Source organism: Spinacia oleracea, chromosome 6 (genome assembly GCF_020520425.1).
Source record: "Spinacia oleracea cultivar Varoflay chromosome 6, BTI_SOV_V1, whole genome shotgun sequence".
NCBI classification, from domain to species: domain Eukaryota; kingdom Viridiplantae; phylum Streptophyta; class Magnoliopsida; order Caryophyllales; family Amaranthaceae; genus Spinacia; species Spinacia oleracea.
In genome coordinates this window covers 39,577,111-39,595,931 of record NC_079492.1, presented here as the reverse complement: position 1 = coordinate 39,595,931, position 18,821 = coordinate 39,577,111, and the positions used below count along the sequence as shown (strand labels likewise).

Genomic DNA, 18,821 nt, shown 5'->3' with positions numbered 1-18,821 from the left:
GCAAAAATCGAGCCATAAAGAGTATCTCAAAACCACGAAAGCAGACGGTCACAAGACAAAGGTCCGTCTGAGCACGTTGTCAGCCCACGTTCAGGTTACAACTAAATTCGAGCATCCCTCGGAAGAATTCGCTCTTGCAAGAATGAACAAAAGAAATTCTCAAAAAAAAAAGAAAAAAAGAAATCACAATGAACAAAAAATAGAGACTTGCCCACCTCAATCACGCAAGATCGCGCCGCAAACCACGCAAGTTCCAAATCAAGGAAAAAACGAATTCAGGGATGTCCACCCTTAGCGGACAGGGCTCGCCCACCTTCAGCGGGCGGGGTCTGCGTCACTAGCCGCGCAGGTCCTCAGTTTTCCAAAAATGAAATTTTCAAAGTTCAAAATAAAACAGGCTCGCCATCTTCAGCCGGCGGGGTCTACGTCACAAGCCGCGTAGGTCCATATTTTCAAATTTAAAAAACAAGATTCGTCCACTTTTTCGGACGGGGTGTCCACCCTTAGCGGACAGGTTCGCCATCTTTAGCCGGCAGGGTCTACGTCACAAGCCGCGTAGGTCCTTATTTTCAAATTTCAAAAACAAGATTCGTCCACTTTTTCGGACGGGGCGTCCACCCTTAGCGGACAGGCTCGCCATCTTTAGCCGGCAGGGTCTATGTCACAAGCCGCGTAGGTCCTTATTTTCAAATTTAAAAAACAAGATTCGTCCACTTTTTCGGACGGGGCGTCCACCCTTAGCGGACAGGCTCGCCATCTTTAGCCGGCGGGGTCTACGTCACAAGCCGCGTAGGTCCTTAGTCGCTGCAGCGATAACTTTGTCTGGTTTTCCCTTTTCCAAAAATTAAAAGGATTGGTTTTCCGGTTTTTCCAAAAAAGAGCGATGTGCTGGATTTTCCTTCGTTTTACGTCCCATAAAAACAAGGGGGTTTCTCGTTTAACTAGCCTTGAAAATGAGAATCTTTAAAAACATTTTTACCTCGTGGTTGGGCTTGGCCAGGCCCAATTACACTTTATAGCTTTGATTTCGAAAACATCTGTAGCTACTCCCAATGACAAAGTGAGGAAGTTTCTACGCACCTTTAGATCCTTCCAATGACAAAGTGAGGAAGTTTCTATACTATCCGTTGACAAATCCCAATGACACGTGAGGGATATGTCGACACTTCAAGTGATGACCCTTAAGTTAAATGTTATCACTCGGGGGCTCGTGAGACCCTCGCAAAAGCAGGTCACCATGACTTGTGTGGCGCACTTGTTAGGTTATGATACATATCACAATTCATAAATCATGCGGAAAAACCATAAAGCCAGGAAAACATATTATTTACACATAATCATTTAGCATAGTTTAGATGCATACTCTTTGTTGCGTGCCTTCCCTAGATGCGCCCGAACCGAACAAGAACAAGAACAAGTCTTTAGGACTCCAAGTGTCGTCCCTCCGTAGATAGTCCACAGCACGTCCGGATCCGCCTTAAGATTGACCAACTAGAATCGCCCTTAAGGTACTACTTATTTTCGGCTAAATGGGCAAGAGTTATGGCTGATTTTTCTGCTTAAAAATCCTAGCTTTGAATACTTGAAAACTTGTATCTAAATTTATGACCCTAGGCATATATTTATAGAACCTTGGAAAGGATTTCGAATCCTGTTAGAATACTAATTAAATAATTAAAATCCTTTTAGAACTCTAAATAATTAATTTAATCTTTTAGGATTAGGATTTAATCTATGCACGAATTCTGATAGCTTTAGGATTCGTATAGCACGTACACACGCACCGCACGAGCATCGCACGCCCATGCGCAAGCCTTGCGGCCCACGCTGTGCGCACGGCGCACAGGCCCACTGCCCGCAGCCCATTTGTGCGCGCGCGCCAGCCTTGGCTGGGACTGGCCTTGCGCTGGGCCTGGTCGAGGCATTGGCGTGTTGTTGGATGCGTGTGGCTTGCTGGGCGATGGCCTGGCTTCGTGCTGGGCCCTCGTCCGGCAGGCCTCGTCCGATGCTTATTCGTACGATACGCTTCCGATTAAATTCCCGGTTCCGGAATTCATTTCCGATACGAACAATATTTAACATTTCCGATTCCGGAATCAATTTCCGTTTCGAACAAATATTTAATATTTCCGTTTCCGGAATTATTTTCCGATTCCGATAATATTTCCGATTCTGACAATATTTCCGTTTCCAGCAATATTTCCGATTCCGGCAATATTTCCATTTCCGATAATATTTTCCGATACGTACCATGTTTCCGTTTCCGGCAACATCTACGACTTGGATAATATTTATATTTCCGATATGATCCATATTTCCGATTCCGGCAATATCATCGTTTCCGGAGTATTCATTTCTTGCCTGTGACGATCTCAGCTCCCACTGAAACAAAGATCCGTCGATTCCGAATATCCATAGATGGAGTATTTAATGCCATTAAATACTTGATCCGTTTATGTACTATTTGTGTGACCCTACGGGTTCAGTCAAGAGTAAGCTGTGGATTAATATCATTAATTCCACTTGAACTGAAGCGGCCTCTGGCTAGGCATTCAGCTCACTTGATCTCACTGAATTATTAATTTGTTAATTAATACTGAACCGCATTTATTAGACTTAACATAGAATGCATACTTGGACCAAGGGCATTATTTCCTTCAGTCTCCCACTTGTCCTTAGGGACAAGTGTGCATTTCCTAATTCCTTTGTCGTTCGATGCTTGCTCTTGAACATAAGGTAAGAGTTGTCATCCTTATCATGTCCAGAGGTGTTTCTCGGTTTCAGAGTTCAACTGATCAAATAAACAGATAATCATAGCCTATGATTCATCCGAGCACGGCCATGCATTTCACAGTTTCTAGCTCTCCGAGTGGCCTTGTACAACTTTTAAGCATCTCATCCCGATTTAGGGGAGGACAATCCCAATCTTGCGATCTTGAGATTAGACTTCGTTTGATAGGTGATTACCTGAGCATTGCCTTTATAGCCTCCTTTTACGGTGCGACGGTTGGTCAACGTCAAAGTAACCAGTTCTCAAACAAGTAATCTTAAATCACTCAGGTATTGAGGATTTAGTGTCTAATAATTTTAATGAAATTTACTTATGACAGATTTTCATCTCTTACAGTAAAGTTTCATAGGTCTTGTCCGATACTAGTCTTCCCAAAGTAAGTATCTATGCAAATGATTATGACATTGCCATGTCCACATAGTTTCAAGAAACAGAACTACTAGTCATCTTGCATTCTAATTGTCTAACGTTTTCTATGCGTCCAATGTTATAGAAAACTCCGACTAGGGACCATTTTCAACCTTTGACATTCAAGTTCACTTGATAGACATTTCTTAGTCACAGGACTGGTCCTGATAGTCTATCTTGAATATATTGTCAAATTGAAGGGACTCATCATTTAATACTAAACCAAGATTAAATGGAATATGAAAATACATTTCATATATGATAAATGTTTAACCCCATTGTTTTACAACCATGGGCCTCTAACCCATCTTTAAAACATTTCATGGAATTCAAAGCTATGCTTGATTTCCACTGCTACAATGTGAGTGTTGCTTCTCACTTGTTACATAGGTTTAGTTATCATGCTTTGCCAATCCTAATATCCTTTTCATCGAATGTTCTTCGAGAAAGATGATAAGATCTTTTGAGTATGTTTACTTTGTGATCTAGTCTTTTCTTGCTTCAAGAGTAGTTCTACACATTTTTCAATGAAGAACCATCAAGCCAGCAGACATGTGATCTACCCAAGTTCAGTGAAGAACTCTTTAACATAAACAACCCTGTTTTATTGCTTCTTAGGCAATAAGTACTTTTACTTCAACTTTATAGGTTGCTAGTGATGCTTTGTTTGGAATTACTTATCCAAGCAGTTCACAGATATGTGGAATACTTTCCAACTGTATCTTAGAACATAGAAATTAATATTTTAATATCCCACGCAACAACTCATGGTCTCCAATCCATGTTGCCATTTCAAAACACGATGCTCTATAGCTCGTCCTTATCAATGGTTAACTCCAAAGGGTCTTGCTTGATCCTTTGCCAGTGTTTATGCGTGTAGCATCAATATTTAGCATATCTTTATTTCCTTGAATCAAGAACTATTCCTATGTACCTTTTCAAGTACCATAAGTATTCTTGATCTCAATCTAGCTGATCTTCACTTAGATCAATAGAGATTGGTATATGTTCGTCATGCCTAAAGTCATACGATACGTTTTTGGCGATCCTCATATTATATCATGCATGATAAATTCTTTTGCAGAATAATTCCCAATTGAATTATATTCATGTAACTTTAGCTCATTCAATTTCAGTAGATACTGAATCCAGCTAAATTCTTTGACATATAATATAGGTGAAGAATCTCATTAGATTCTTTGATGTTAACTTAGTAAATGCTTATACATAGTTCAAACATCCTTTTACTTAGATTTATTCACATGGGTCGAATATCTCCAATGGAGTCTTTCGTGTTTGATTTAGTAAATGCCATTACTTAATCTAAAACATTAATATAAGATCTTTGTAAATAGATCTTAATACCCAGTATGTACTAAGTTTCGCCTTGGTCCATCATTGATGAATAATTTCAAATCTAAGTCATTAGCATTTGAATGTTATTTCACAATAGAGAGATATGTGTGTGATACACATAGGACCAAATAAGTTTTTATGTACTCCCACTAAACTTCTTATACATCTATAAGAATCATGTATATTTTATGAAACTAAAATGCTTATTAGCTTCACTTAAAATACAGTTCCAATTCCCAATTGCTTGCTTAAATCTGTACTTAGATTTTATAAGCTAGCTTTCCTTTTTCAAGCATTTATTTGGATCCACAAATCCTATGACATACCATGTACATAGTTTATTCCAACATTTGATTGAGGAATACGTTTTGTCATCCAATTGCTATATGTACCAATATGTAATCATTGCTTGAATTATAGACTTGAGCATTACGATTATGCATGAGGTTTCAACACAATCCACACCGTGAATTTGCTTGTAACCTTTAGCAACTAATCTAGCTTTGTGTGTGAACACAATTTCATGTTTGATGGTTTTTATCCTTAAAACAAACTTGCAACCAATAGGTGTGAAACTATTCTTGCAAATCAACAAAATTTCAATTTTGTCATCAAAACATTGAGTATGTTTTATGGCCTCTAACCATTTAAAACATTTGAGTCTATATATGGCCTCTAACCATTTTAGGGGATCTGGGTTTCGTCATAGCTTTCTTACAGGTCACAAACTCATTAATCTACATGATAATAGTTTGACTGCAAGTTGTAGGTTTCTTCACTATTTAATAGAAGAATTGCATAGTTTCAGTGACCTGAACTCCATGTTTCTTCACTATCTAATAGAAGAATCTCATAGTTTCAGTGATTTGAACTCTATGCCTACTTGGGTATAGAACATCAAACAATAGAATATTAATATCCATTTGAAAGTCCTTTGAATATTCTGTTCTCCTTGAAGCACTTGTAAAGTCTTCTAAGAGATGTCTATTCTTTAAAGCCACTTCTAAAGTCCTTAAAGAATAAGTTCGGATTTTCTGAAGCACTTCGAAAAGCCTCCGGAATGTCCGTTTTATGTTTGTTGTTCGCCTTGAAGACTTTCGAGGTCTATTTTCTCCCACTTGTCATTTTGGAAACGAATCTTCAAAAGGACATCATTTCGAGCAAACAAAAATTATGTTCTCAAAAATTCGTGGTAGAAACAATACCCTTATGTCTCATTTGAATAAATCACAATGAAACATATATCTATACTTGGGGCCTTAGTTTGTTGAATAACAAACACTAAGCTCCCACTGAGTTTAGGAACTCTTTAGATATATTATGAAAAGATATTTTGAAATTACTTTTCAATAGCTTTGACGAATTTGGTTTAGTTTGGTGGTAGTTGAGCATTTTGTTTTAGAAATTATAGGAAAAGTCTTTATGATCCATCATTAATCAAATCAAGTACTAATTGACTTCGATTATTCCAACTAAGATATGCCATATATTATGGACCTAGATTGTGAAATTACAACACACAATCATTGATGATCATATTTGGTCTCAAGTAATCATCAACATGATCTAACCTAGATCTTTATGATTTCTTGCCAAGTGGATTTTATACTTCTGAATCTTTGAACTAGCCAAACAGATTCAACTTATATCACATTTGAGTAAATAAACCTATATTCACTCAAATCCATGTGAAATAATAAAGTCATAAAACCTTTCTTTAGCTTTGAACTCTATCGTCTAGGCGTTCTAACAATAGTTCATATTCTTTGTTACTTTCAACAAGTAAGACTAGCTTGTCTTGAATGATCTAGAAATCAATCAACTTTCAAAAGTCTATCAAAATAGAGCTTTTGAATGTTAACTTGTTGATATGGTCTAAGCAACAATGCCAAAGATTAGTGGAACTCAATTTAAGGGGTTGATTTGAACCTAGTAAAGTTCTTTAAAGAGTTGTTTGTTTTAATCAAGCATATTGACTCAACCTGTAATTGACCATTTCATTCAAATAAACAAACAAACATTGTTTTTGTTTTTCTTGAATGTGAGTCTTTCTGTGTTTGAAAACAGAAATTTAGGTATGTTGATTATGGAACAAAATAGACATTTAGTTCCAGCCTTTGAAAGGACTTAAAACAAACTAGATGACCCTACAACTAATGTAGCATTGCGATGCTTCATTTCCCACTTGTAGGTCATTAGTGTATCCTAGCTTCCATTGTTTGAGTTATTACCGAAGTAAGAACCTCAAGCGGTATATGATACCAAGGAAGTTTGATTGCTAGGTCACTTCTCTTTAAACATAAACTTATAGGTAGAAACCCGAATCGTAAATTCCTTTCATTTGTTCCTTGTTTTCCTATTTCTTGTACCCTTTCTTATAGTCTTAAGAATTGAATTCTATAGTGTTGACTTTTATACTTTGTTAGACATGTCCGATGTCATTCCAACAGAGTTCTTACCATTTTATTTATGTTGAATATTCTGTTTCAACTAGATGATCTTACCAGAAGCTTCTAAAGTTCTCTAAGCATCAATCTTATTCGACTGTCTAGGGACTAGACTCATTCGAGAATTAAATGGACAAAGATATTAGGTTGTTAACCATTGGTAAAGCTGAGTGTTTAAACTCAATGCTTTATGATCTCAAAACTACATTGTATTTTGAATTCACAAGCACCAATCGGTTTGCCATTCGACTTTGATACTCGAAAACAACCATAAAAGTCGCTAAAAGAAACGTACATTTTAAATCGCTCATTTTCTCTCATTTCCGTGAATCGTTCTTGGATTCACTACCAATCGAGGAAATTTACTGTTACCTTTCTAAAAGGATTTACTGCAGTGCAAGATATTTAATTATAAACAATAATTAAAACATACATTGAAGCATGCAAAGTCTAAACATTTATCATGAGTAATAACTTGAAAATTAAAGCAATCATGCAATTTCAACAAGTTATTAGCATTTTATTCGAATTTATTGTTCCGGCAGGTGTGAATAAAATGATTCCAAGATCCTAAAATCATTGAAGAATTAAGCACAGTTTGTCGACTTAATCCTAAAACATCTTAGGTAAGCAAAAGCCTTTTGCTAATAGTCTAGAAACTATTCTTGGTTGATAGGTACGTCTAAGAACTTATTAGGTAAACCTATCGATTTTGCCACGACATAAAAGGACTCCTTACTTATATCGTTGAGTTTCACCAAAACTAACATGTACTCACAATTATTTGTGTACCTTGCCCCTTTAGGACCAATAAGTAACACCTCGCTGAGCGAAAACTATTACTAGATTGATGTAAAGGATATCCAAGCAAGTGTATATTTTGGCATGGCACCTTTTAACTCAATTTTTAAGTTTGGAACTTAAGGCTCTTACTATGTTGGTTAGATTTTAAGTGAACTAAAATCCTTAATCATGCAACATAATCAAGCTTTGATCTCATGCATTTTAAGACATATTTAAAAGCAATAAATAACTTAAAACATGCATAAGATAAATGTGATCTAGTATGGCCCGACTTCATCTTGAAGCTTTAACTTCAAAGTCCGTCTTGAAAATCTCCGTGGGAGGCACCATTTTCTTCAAATAGGATAAGCTATAATTAAAACTAATTACAACTATTTGATGGTACGCAGACCATATTTGAATTGAAAAACAACTTTGGTACTTTAGACCAATTACATTCAAATTAATGGTACGCAGACCATATTTTCTATCCTATTTGGGCCATACTAGTCACTTCATAACCTGCAAAACAGTACATATACAATATATATACCATTCACCCATTCATTATCATGAATGGCCCACATAGCTGGTTAGTAAAACACATTATGCATCACATAAACATTTGCAGCAATTAATCAAGGGCACCAATAATCTACAAATTATTCAGTCCTTATTAATTCTAATCAAGTTGTTTTAACCTTAAGGATTTGTAGACCTAATCAAGAGTATATGACTAAAAAAGGGCTCCCACTTAAACCAATAAATTCATATGCTTTACTAATTTTAAACATAAAATTGTATTTCTAGTCTAACCGGAAACATACAAATTTAATTAAAATTTAAAGCTCATATAAATTTATAATTGAATCCAAAAAGTTTAATTTAATTTCAGTCGTATTTAAATTAATTCATGATTTTAATTTTAGTAAAATAATTAGAATAAATAAAATTTATTATAATTACAATATTCAAAATTAAAATCCAAGAAAATAATTTAAATTATTAATTTTAAAATTAATTAAAATTACGTAAACTGAAAATTTCAAATTAAAATTTCAAAACGATCTAATCGTAACGCAACAACCCCACGCAACGCACGCCCATCGGCCACACGCACACATCCATCGCTGGCCATGTGCGCGCAGCCCATGCGCTGTGTCGCATTGCTGCTGCTCAACATCGCAAGGCATCACGCATGGTGCTCGCTGCGCGCGCCAGCGCTCGACGCACGAGCATGCTGCCGCAGCCCATCGCTGGGCGCAGCACTCGTCGCACGTCGCAACACGCACTCGCACGCCATCGCTGGGCGCAGCGCTCGTCGCACGCGCAACAAGCGCTCGCACGCCATAGCTGGGCGCAGCGCTCGTCGCACGCACAACAAGCACTCGCAAGCCTTCGCTGGGCGCAGCGCTCGTCGCACGCACAACAGTGCTCGCTGCGCGCGAGCGATCGATGCTTGGCGCAGCACTCGTGGCACGCGAGCTTGCGCTCGCTGCGCGCGAGGCTCCGCACGCTTGCGCGAGGCAGTGCGCGCTGTGGCGCAGCTCGCTTGCTGCCCACACGCGACTGCTCGTGCCTTGCCCTCGCCCTCGCCCATTCGCCCATCGCACACAACCCACGACACAAGGCAGGGCTGCTGCCTTGTGCTCGTGCACCATGGCCTTGCTCATTGCATTCGTACCGCATGGGCGACGAGCTCCCTTGCTCGTCGTCACATGCCCGCACTATACAACACCCCTTAAGGGTAACACGTAGCGTCCATTGCTTTGTGCGTGCAAGTTATATGAGCGAATCGCTTAAAAAATTTAAAATTTATATTAAAAATTAATGACAAATTAATAAATAATATTAATTTCATAATTTTAGGGCGAAAAATCGAAAATTTATTATTCAATTGATTTTCGATTAACATGGATTCAAGTCTAGGTCATAAAAATTTAAAATTTAACATAAATTTACAATTTTTATGGTGGTTTTTAATCATAGGTATCTAATTAAATTATAACTAATTATGAAAATCAAATTAATTCTAAATTATTCCAATTTTCAACAAATTAATCATAATTACAAATTAGATTGCATAATTAACAAGGTTAGGCATTCAAACTTGTTAAACATATACAGTAGGTCAATAAAAAATTCAAGATTTATCAACAAGAATCGCAAATATTTAATTTAACATCTTAAATTTACGAAATTTTGCATTCGAAAAACTAAAACCTCCGAAAAGTCATAGTTAGGCTTCGAATTTGAGAATTCTGGGTTCGGCCGAAAAGTACTATTTTTGTCAAAATTTTAGAATGCCTTTTACATGCGGAATTGACACAAAAATCACTCGATTTGGATGAGTAACGAAGAAACAACCGAAAAACTGCGTACGTATAATTAAATAAACGCAATTTACAATTAATTAACAATTACGAAAATTAATCACCCCTTTTAATTCTTGCAAATTTGTAATATTTAACCATGTTCATGCAATTTAGATTATGAAAATAATAAGAGGCTCGTGATACCACTGTTAGGTTATGATACATATGACAATTCATAAATCATGCGGAAAAACCATAAAGCCAGGAAAACATATTATTTACACATAATCATTTCGCATAGTTTAGATGCATACTCTTTGTTGCGTGCCTTCCCTAGCTGCGCCCGAACTGAACAAGAACAAGTCTTTAGGACTCCAGGTGTCGTCCCTCCGTAGATAGTCCACAGCATGTCCGGATCCGCCTTAAGATTGACCAACTAGAATCGCCCTTAAGGTACTACTTATTTTCGGCTAAATGGGCAAGAGTTATGGCTGATTTTTCTGCTTAAAAATCCTAGCTTTGAATACTTGAAAACTTGTATCTAAATTTATGACCCTAGGCATATATTTATAGAACCTTGGAAAGGATTTCGAATCCTGTTAGAATACTAATTAATTAATTAGAATCCTTTTAGAACTCTAAATAATTAATTTAATCTTTTAGGATTAGGATTTAATCTATGCACGAATTCTGATAGCTTTAGGATTCGTATAGCACGTACACACGCACCGCACGAGCATCGCACACCCATGCGCAAGCCTTGCGGCCCACGCTGTGCGCACGACGCACAGGCCCACTGCCCGCAGCCCATTTGTGCGCGCGCGCCAGCCTTGGCTGGAACTGGCCTTGCGCTGGGCCTGGTCGAGGCATTGGCGTGTTGTTGGATGCGTGTGGCTTGCTGGGCGATGGCCTGGCTTCGTGCTGGGCTCTCGTCAGGCAGGCCTCGTCCGATGCTTATTCGTACGATACGCTTCCGATTAAATTCCCGGTTCCGGAATTCATTTCCGATACGAACAATATTTAACATTTCCGATTCCGGAATCAATTTCCGTTTCGAACAAATATTTAATATTTCCGTTTCCGGAATTATTTTCCGATTCCGATAATATTTCCGATTATGACAATATTTCCGTTTCCAGCAATATTTCCGATTCCGGCAATATTTCCATTTCCGATAATATTTTCCGATACGTACCATGTTTCCGTTTCCGGCAACATCTACGACTTGGATAATATTTATATTTCCGATACGATCCATATTTCCGATTCCGGCAATATCATCGTTTCCGGAGTATTCATTTCTTGCCTGTGACGATCTCAGCTCCCACTGAAACAAAGATCCGTCGATTCCGAATATCCATAGATGGAGTATTTAATGCCATTAAATACTTGATCCGTTTACGTACTATTTGTGTGACCCTACGGGTTCAGTCAAGAGTAAGCTGTGGATTAATATCATTAATTCCACTTGAACTGAAGCGGCCTCTAGCTAGGCATTCAGCTCACTTGATCTCACTGAATTATTAATTTGTTAATTAATACTGAACCGCATTTATTAGACTTAACATAGAATGCATACTTGGACCAAGGGCATTATTTCCGGAAACGGAAATATTACCGGAAACGGAAATATTACCGGAATCGAAAATATTATCGGAATCGGAAATAAATTCCGGAATCGGAAATATTAAATATTTGTTCGAAACGGAAATTAATTCGGAATCCGAAATATTAAATATTGTTCGAATCGGAAATGAATTCCGGAATCGGAAAACGAATCGGAAGCGCGACGTACGAAATAAACACTCGGACGAGCTTGCTAGACGCAAGGGCCCAACACGAAGCCAGGCCCGCACCTAGCGAAGCCCGCGCAAAGCAAGCAACAACAAAGCAGCAGCCCGCGCCGAGCAAGGCAGGCCCAGCCAAGCGCAAGGCAAGGCCAGGCCAGACCCAGCCAAGGCAAGGAAGCAGGCTGGCAGCGCCCTCGCATGGGCCGCGTGCCAGCGTTGCTCGGCCGCGCGCGCACAGCGCCCTTCGTGGGCTGCTTGTGCGAGTGTGTTGTTGTGTTCGTGTATGCCTCGAATCCTTAGACGCTTAGGATTTGTCCGGTTAGATTGTTTTCCTAAATCCACTAGAGTTAGTCGTTTAATTAAACACTAAAATACAAAGGATTAATTTAAGTAGAATTCTAATTGAATTAGTAAATTGAATCCTAGTTGATGTCTAAGTCCGTTAATTCCTCCCTATAAATAGGTGATGAATAATCACAATTGATACAACATATTCATAAGTATTCATATAGTTTTAAGATTAAACTAAGCTTAATAATTTGCCAAATAATTAAGTTCGAATAACATAAAACCTTAGACTATATTCTAGTTAATTGAATCTAAGGCGGATCCGAACGTGCTGTGGACTATCTACGGAGGGACGGCACTTGGAGTCCTAAACTTGTTCTTGTTCGGTTCGGGAGCAGCCAGGGAAGGCACGCGTCACATGTATGTATCCTGAATTATGCTAGTTGACTATGTAGCAATTAATCTGGATTCCTGGCTTTATGGTTTTTCCGCATGAAATATATATTTTATATTTGTCATACCCTAACAGTGGTATCACGAGCCTCTAATTAATTCCATAATCAATTATAGTTAACATGGTTAAATTTTATAAATTTGCAATGAATTAAAGGGGTGATTAATTTCGTTGATTGTAATTAATTGCAAATTCGTGCGATTATTTAATTATATGTTTTTTTTTGGCAAATAAAGTTATATTATTACCAAAAGGGGAGCTTAACAAGCTTTACAAAGATAGCAAGAACACACAGGCAACAGCAGCAACAACAAACAGCTAGCTACAAACACCTAGCTAGCTCAATAACAACTGCTTTTGGCTATCACTAGCTCTACAAGCAACACGAAATTTTACATCCTGAAGCACAGCCTTAGGATCTCTGCATTTGTGATTAAACACCATCTCATTTCTCTGTATCCATATGCCATACACACATTTAGCAAAGTACATAAGCAGCAGCTTATGTCTATCTCCAGTCCTGCCTTCAGAATCCAAATCAACTCTTGATCAAAGTTAGAAGGTCTCCTGGCAAAATGTAAACTGTCCAACACTGATTGCCAAATACCAGCAGCAAACTCACAGTGAAAAAAGAGATGAGAAACAGATTCAGGACATTTTGAGCATAAGGGGCAAAGATCATCAGTCACTACTTTCCACTGAAGTAGTCTATCTTTTGTTGGCAACCTGTTCCATAACACTAGCCAAGTAATGAATAAGATTTTAGGAGTGGCTGAATTATTACAAACAACTCTCCTCCAAGGAACTTTCACTTGATCCCCCATTAAGGCCTGGTACATCGCTTTAATAGAGAAATTGCCCTTCGTACACACTGCATCCCACCCTCCAGCAGCAACAACATATTGGTGAGAGGTGAGAATCTCCCTTTAATATAGTAAGCATGCACCCATCTACACCACAGCTTGTCCATTTTATGAGTGAGAGCCCATAACAGCTTAGAGACAACAGCTTTATTCCACAAGCTCATTTCTTTGAGGTTCCATCCACCTGCACTTCTAGGAAGACATAACCTATGCCAAACAACTAATGACTTCCTAGATGGGTCAGTATGACCTGTCCAAAGAAAGATTCTGCAGTAGTTTTGGATCTCCTTGATTACTTTCTTTGGAAGGATGAAGATTTGGCACCAGTAGGCCTGCAAACTTAGCAAGATAGACTGAACAAGTTGCAATCTACCAGCATAGGAAAGATTCCTAGCTGTCCAAGTTTTGTCCCTACTAATGACTTTATCAATCAAAGGCCTGCACTGATTATAGACCAGCTTCTTTATAGACAGAGGTACATCCAAGTATCTGAAAGGGAACTGGCCTTCAGGGATATGAACCAAGTCAACTATTGCTCTCCTTTCTGAAGCATTAACCCCACCTATATAAATATTACTTTTGTCCAAGTTAGCTTCCAAACCAGAAGCTTTAGAAAACTTAGAAAAAGCATCAAACAACATCAAGACAGAATGGGGGTCAGCTCTTGCAAATATTAGCAAGTCATCTGCAAACATCAGATGTGTGATAGCAAGCTTCTCACATCTTGGGTGGAAATTGAAATCAGGGAGAGATTGCAAGTGCTGGAGGTGTCTGGTAAGATACTCCATTCCCAAAGCAAACAGAAAAGGTGACATTGGGTCACCTTGTCTCAAACCTTTCCTAGCTCTAAAGGGGAGAGTAGGGGAGCCGTTAATCAGAATACTGTAGGAAACAGTAGTAATGCAAGCCATTACCCACCCAACAAAACACTCAGGGAAGCCAAGCCCCAACATTAAATCTTTCAAGAAGGGCCACTCAATAGAATCATAAGCTTTTTTTAAATCAACTTTCAGCATGCATCTGGGGGAGACATGAGACCTAATGTAACCTTTTATCAGCTCAGTAGCCAACAAGATATTATCTGCAATCTGTCTTCCAGGAATAAACCCTGATTGAGCTTCATTCACAACTTCACTAATCACAGTTTGCATTCGAGTGGTTAACACTTTAGAAACCAATTTATAGACCACATTACAGCAAGCAATAGGTCTAAAGTATTTAACCAAAGTAGGGTTAAGAACTTTGGGAACAAGAGTGATGGATGTAGTGTTGAACTGAGGTAACATAGTGTTAGACAAGAACAACTCCTTTACTGCTCTATAAACATCCTCCTTGATTATATGCCAAGACTTCTTAAAGAAAACAGCATTAAGACCATCCAGACCAGGAGCTTTATCATCTCCAATAGCTTTCAGGGCTAGATCAATTTCATCATTAGTAACCTGTCTAATCAGCCACTTCTTAGCAGAAACACTAAGTGTTGGCCCTTTTCTCAATGTAGGCAAGTGCACAGAAGGGAGAGAAGGAGCAGAAGAGCCAAGTAAAGCTTTATAGAAAGAGATAACTTCCTTTTGAATAGCCTCATCATAAACTAATTTGTTGCCTTTAGCATCATATAGGATAGAAATCCTATTTATTCTATTTCTTTCTTTTAGTGAGGAGAAGAAATAGTGGTGATTAGAGTCCCCCACCTGCAACCACTGAATTCTAGATTTTTGCCTTAGAGCAATCTCATCTACTTTGAGCCATTTCCTCAAGTCAGCTATACACTCAATTTCTTGCAGGTGCAACTCAGTGGTAGGAGCAGTAACCAAATCTTGTTGTACAGATGCCAACAAGGTTCTAGCTTTGTCAATCTTCTCAGCAATACCAACAAATTCCTCCCTATGGAGACTCTTCAACTTACACTTCACCTGTTTCAGTTTACACCAAAGTTGGAACATACATGAACCAGCACCAGGAGAGTCCCAAACTGCTTTCACCAATGGTGCAAACTGTGTATGATGAGCAAGGAAATTCAAGAATCTAAAAGGTTTACCCCCTTCTGGAACATCAGGTAAGCAAGAGATCATTAAAGGCACATGATCAGAGATAGAAAAGTTTAAATACTGCATAGGCACCCCACTGAATTTCATCGCCCAGGCAGGATTACCCAAGCACCAATCTATTCTACTTGCTACTTTCCCCTCACTAGCCCCTTTATGCCAAGAAAAATAATCCCCAACACTCTGCAGAACACACAATCCAGCAGAAACAGCAAAATTGTTAAAGTCACAAGTTTCAGCAGCTGTAACAGGACATCCATTTATTCTATCACCATCAGCCAATATGGTGTTAAAGTCACCTGACAAGATCCATGGGTATGCCCCCACACTGGCTTGAATCTGTAACAGAGCTGACCATAAACGTTTCCTATCCTCAATAGTATGCAGTCCATACACTGCAGTGAAGTACAGATAAACACACCCAGATCTATCCCTAACCACACAGTGAATAAACTGCTCATGGCATGTTAGGATAGACAAATCCACCTCAAGGTGTTGCCAACCTAACCAAATCCTGCCCCTAGGGTTGTCTTTATAGCTTTCTCCCCAGCTCCAGTATCTACCAAACTTACTAGAAATTTTCTTGAACTTTGTTTCTTTAACTCTAGTTTCAATTAAGGCTATAACATGAATACTATTCTTATTTAAAAGCTACTTAACCTCAACAATCTTACCATGCTCATTAAGGCCTCTAACATTCCAAGAACAAAGAATAACCTTCTTCATGATTAGGTGCTTGAATAACAGTGTGGTCATCTCCAACTTCAGTCATATCCCCATCAGTTATTTCTTTTAACCCCAAATCACTTGAAAGGGCTGTGAATGGATTACTAGGACTCATGTTTCTCATTCTAGAAGGCCCTTTGGTCCTTCTGGTTACAATCTTCCAGTCAACATTTCCACTAGCTTGTGGAACAACTTGAGTGTGAGGTGGTGTATGTGCATTGGTACTAACAACCTGTGGTTGTTCAGCCTGTTGCATCTGCTTTGGCACCCAAACTTTCTTCACAGCTGGTTTGACAGGTTTAGCCTTTTGTATTTTATCACAGTCATGACCCACTATATTGCAAGGTTTACAGAATTGTGGCTTCCAATCATATAACACTGGTTTCTTAAAAGCTTTCCCAGTAGTATCCTCTATCCAAACATGATCAGGCAATGGATTAGTGACATCCATTTCAATTAGTACCCTAGCAAAGGAAACCCTTTCTTGTCTTGTTGTGCACCCATCTGCAAATAAAGAAACTCCAAGCAAGCTGCTGATCCTGCTGAGAGAATCACTACCCCAACAGTTGAGAGGAAGGTTAGGAAATTTCACCCACAGTGGAATAACCTTAAGAACTTCTTCATAGAAATTGAAATTTGCTACCCAAGGCTTAATAATGACAGGTTTACCATAGAAGGTATAGGGTCCACCAACAACTATAGTGTTCTTGTCCTCTACATTAGCAAACTTAAGGATGAAGTACCCCTCATCATGGTAGAAGACATGTGGTTGTGTCACATTGCTCCACACAGCAGCCATAAACCTCTTAACAGAGGGAATAGTGGGGGATTCACCCACCACATACATGACTATCGCAGCCTGCCATTTATCAGCCATAGAATCCAACTCCTTCTGCTGGAGTTGAGCTACTTTCCTACCATCTTTAACAAGAGGATTAATAAATCCAAGCTCAGCCCCCTTCGAAGCCATTTTCGAACCAACAAGTAAGTTTTTCCAAGGATCAACAAGAAGAGTAACAACAGGGTCTACAATCACATGAGCACTAGTATTGCAGTTATTAGAGTTTTCATTACTTAGTTCAATCACAATAGGGACAACAGCAGGGGATTGTGAAAAAATAGAGTCCGTACAATTTTTTTCATTCAATCGACCATTCCAGGTTAAGCCCAGCTCACGATTCAGTGCAATTATGACTCTATGGAGTTTCTTAGGGATCATACCAGCCGAAGGATGCACTAGATCTGAGTGAATGAGTTCATCATCGTCTTCAATCAGCGCAAAACTGGAATATCTGGGTTTCCTTTTCGAGCATCAGTATCTCCTTGAATGTTATCACAAGTAGCAGGAATCGTCCGAGAATCATCTTCCGAAGCCACCGGAGAAGTTACCGGAGCAGTAGACTTCTTCTTCCTCCCCATCAATGGAGGGGTGCGCACGTTAGTAAACACCCTTAACGTACACCACGATCATCAAGAGAGAGAGAGAGAGAGTTATTTAATTATATGTTTGCAGATTTTCGGCAGTTTAGTCAATAATGGTTGGAATCGTATGATTTTATAGTGAATTTCGCATGTAAACGACGTTTTAAAATTTTGACTAAAATCACAGATTTGATGCCGAACCCAGAATTCCCAAATTCGAAGCATAACTATGACTTTTCGCAGGTTTTAGTTTTTCGAACCCAAAATTTATAATTTTTATGATGCTAAATTAAATATTTGCGAATCTTGTAAGTAAATCTTGAATCTATGATTCACCAATTGTATATGTTTAACAATTTTAAAGCCTAACCTTGTTAATTATACAACCTAATTTGTAATTGTAAATAATTTGTTGAAATTCGAATAATTTAGAATTTGATTTGATTTTCATAATTAATTAGCAATTGAATAATAAATTTTCGAATTTTCGCCCAAATTTATGAAATTAATATGATTTATTAATTCGTCAATAAATTTAATAATAAAAGTTTTAATTTTTATGAAATCCGGTCACGAATCTTGCACGCACGAAGAAATGGACGATAAGTGTTACTCTTAAGGGGTGTTATATAGTGCGGGCATGCGACGACGAGCAAGGGAGCTCGTCGCCCATGCGGTACGATGCAACGAGCAAGGCCGTGGCACACGGGCGCAAGGCAGCAGCTCTGCTATGCGCTGTGTGCTACGTGCACGTGGGCGGATGGGCGAGTAGCAAGACAGCGAGCACACATTGCTGCGCGCGCGGGCTGCGAGAGCTGGCTCGACCAACGAGCGTTGCCCAGCCCATCGAGGGATGCCTCGCCACAGCGAGCGAGCGTGCTGCGCGCAGGCGTGGCTTGCTCGGCTTGCTGCGTCTGCGCGTGGCTGCTCGGGTCTTGCGGTACGATCAATCGAGTGGCAGCCCATGGGGCACTGCTGCTACGTGGGCTCGACGAGGCATGGGCGCGAGCCCATGGCCTTGTCTTGGCCCGATTGGTTCGTTTTTAATTTTGATTTTTCGGTTGAAAACGATTTAAATTAATTTTAATTTCGTAATTTAATTTTTCTCGGAATTTAATTTTGAATAATTTAAT

The 18,821-nt window shown here is 38.9% G+C and overlaps 1 protein-coding gene across 1 annotated transcript in view; it reads right to left on the bottom strand.

Annotated features, from left to right (window-relative positions):
- The window catches only part of LOC130463083 (uncharacterized), a 36,240-nt gene extending 18,755 nt beyond the window's left edge, over window positions 1–17,485 (bottom strand). Inside the window, exons 1-4 of the mRNA XM_056832120.1 lie at window positions 16,258–17,485; window positions 13,505–16,160; window positions 13,240–13,358; window positions 13,010–13,156 (exon numbers count right to left, since the gene is read on the bottom strand). Of these exons, the coding sequence (XP_056688098.1) occupies window positions 13,010–13,156; window positions 13,240–13,358; window positions 13,505–16,160; window positions 16,258–17,485 (4,150 nt within the window). The remainder of the gene's footprint in view (window positions 1–13,009; window positions 13,157–13,239; window positions 13,359–13,504; window positions 16,161–16,257) is intronic.
- Between the last annotated feature and the right edge of the window lie 1,336 nt (window positions 17,486–18,821).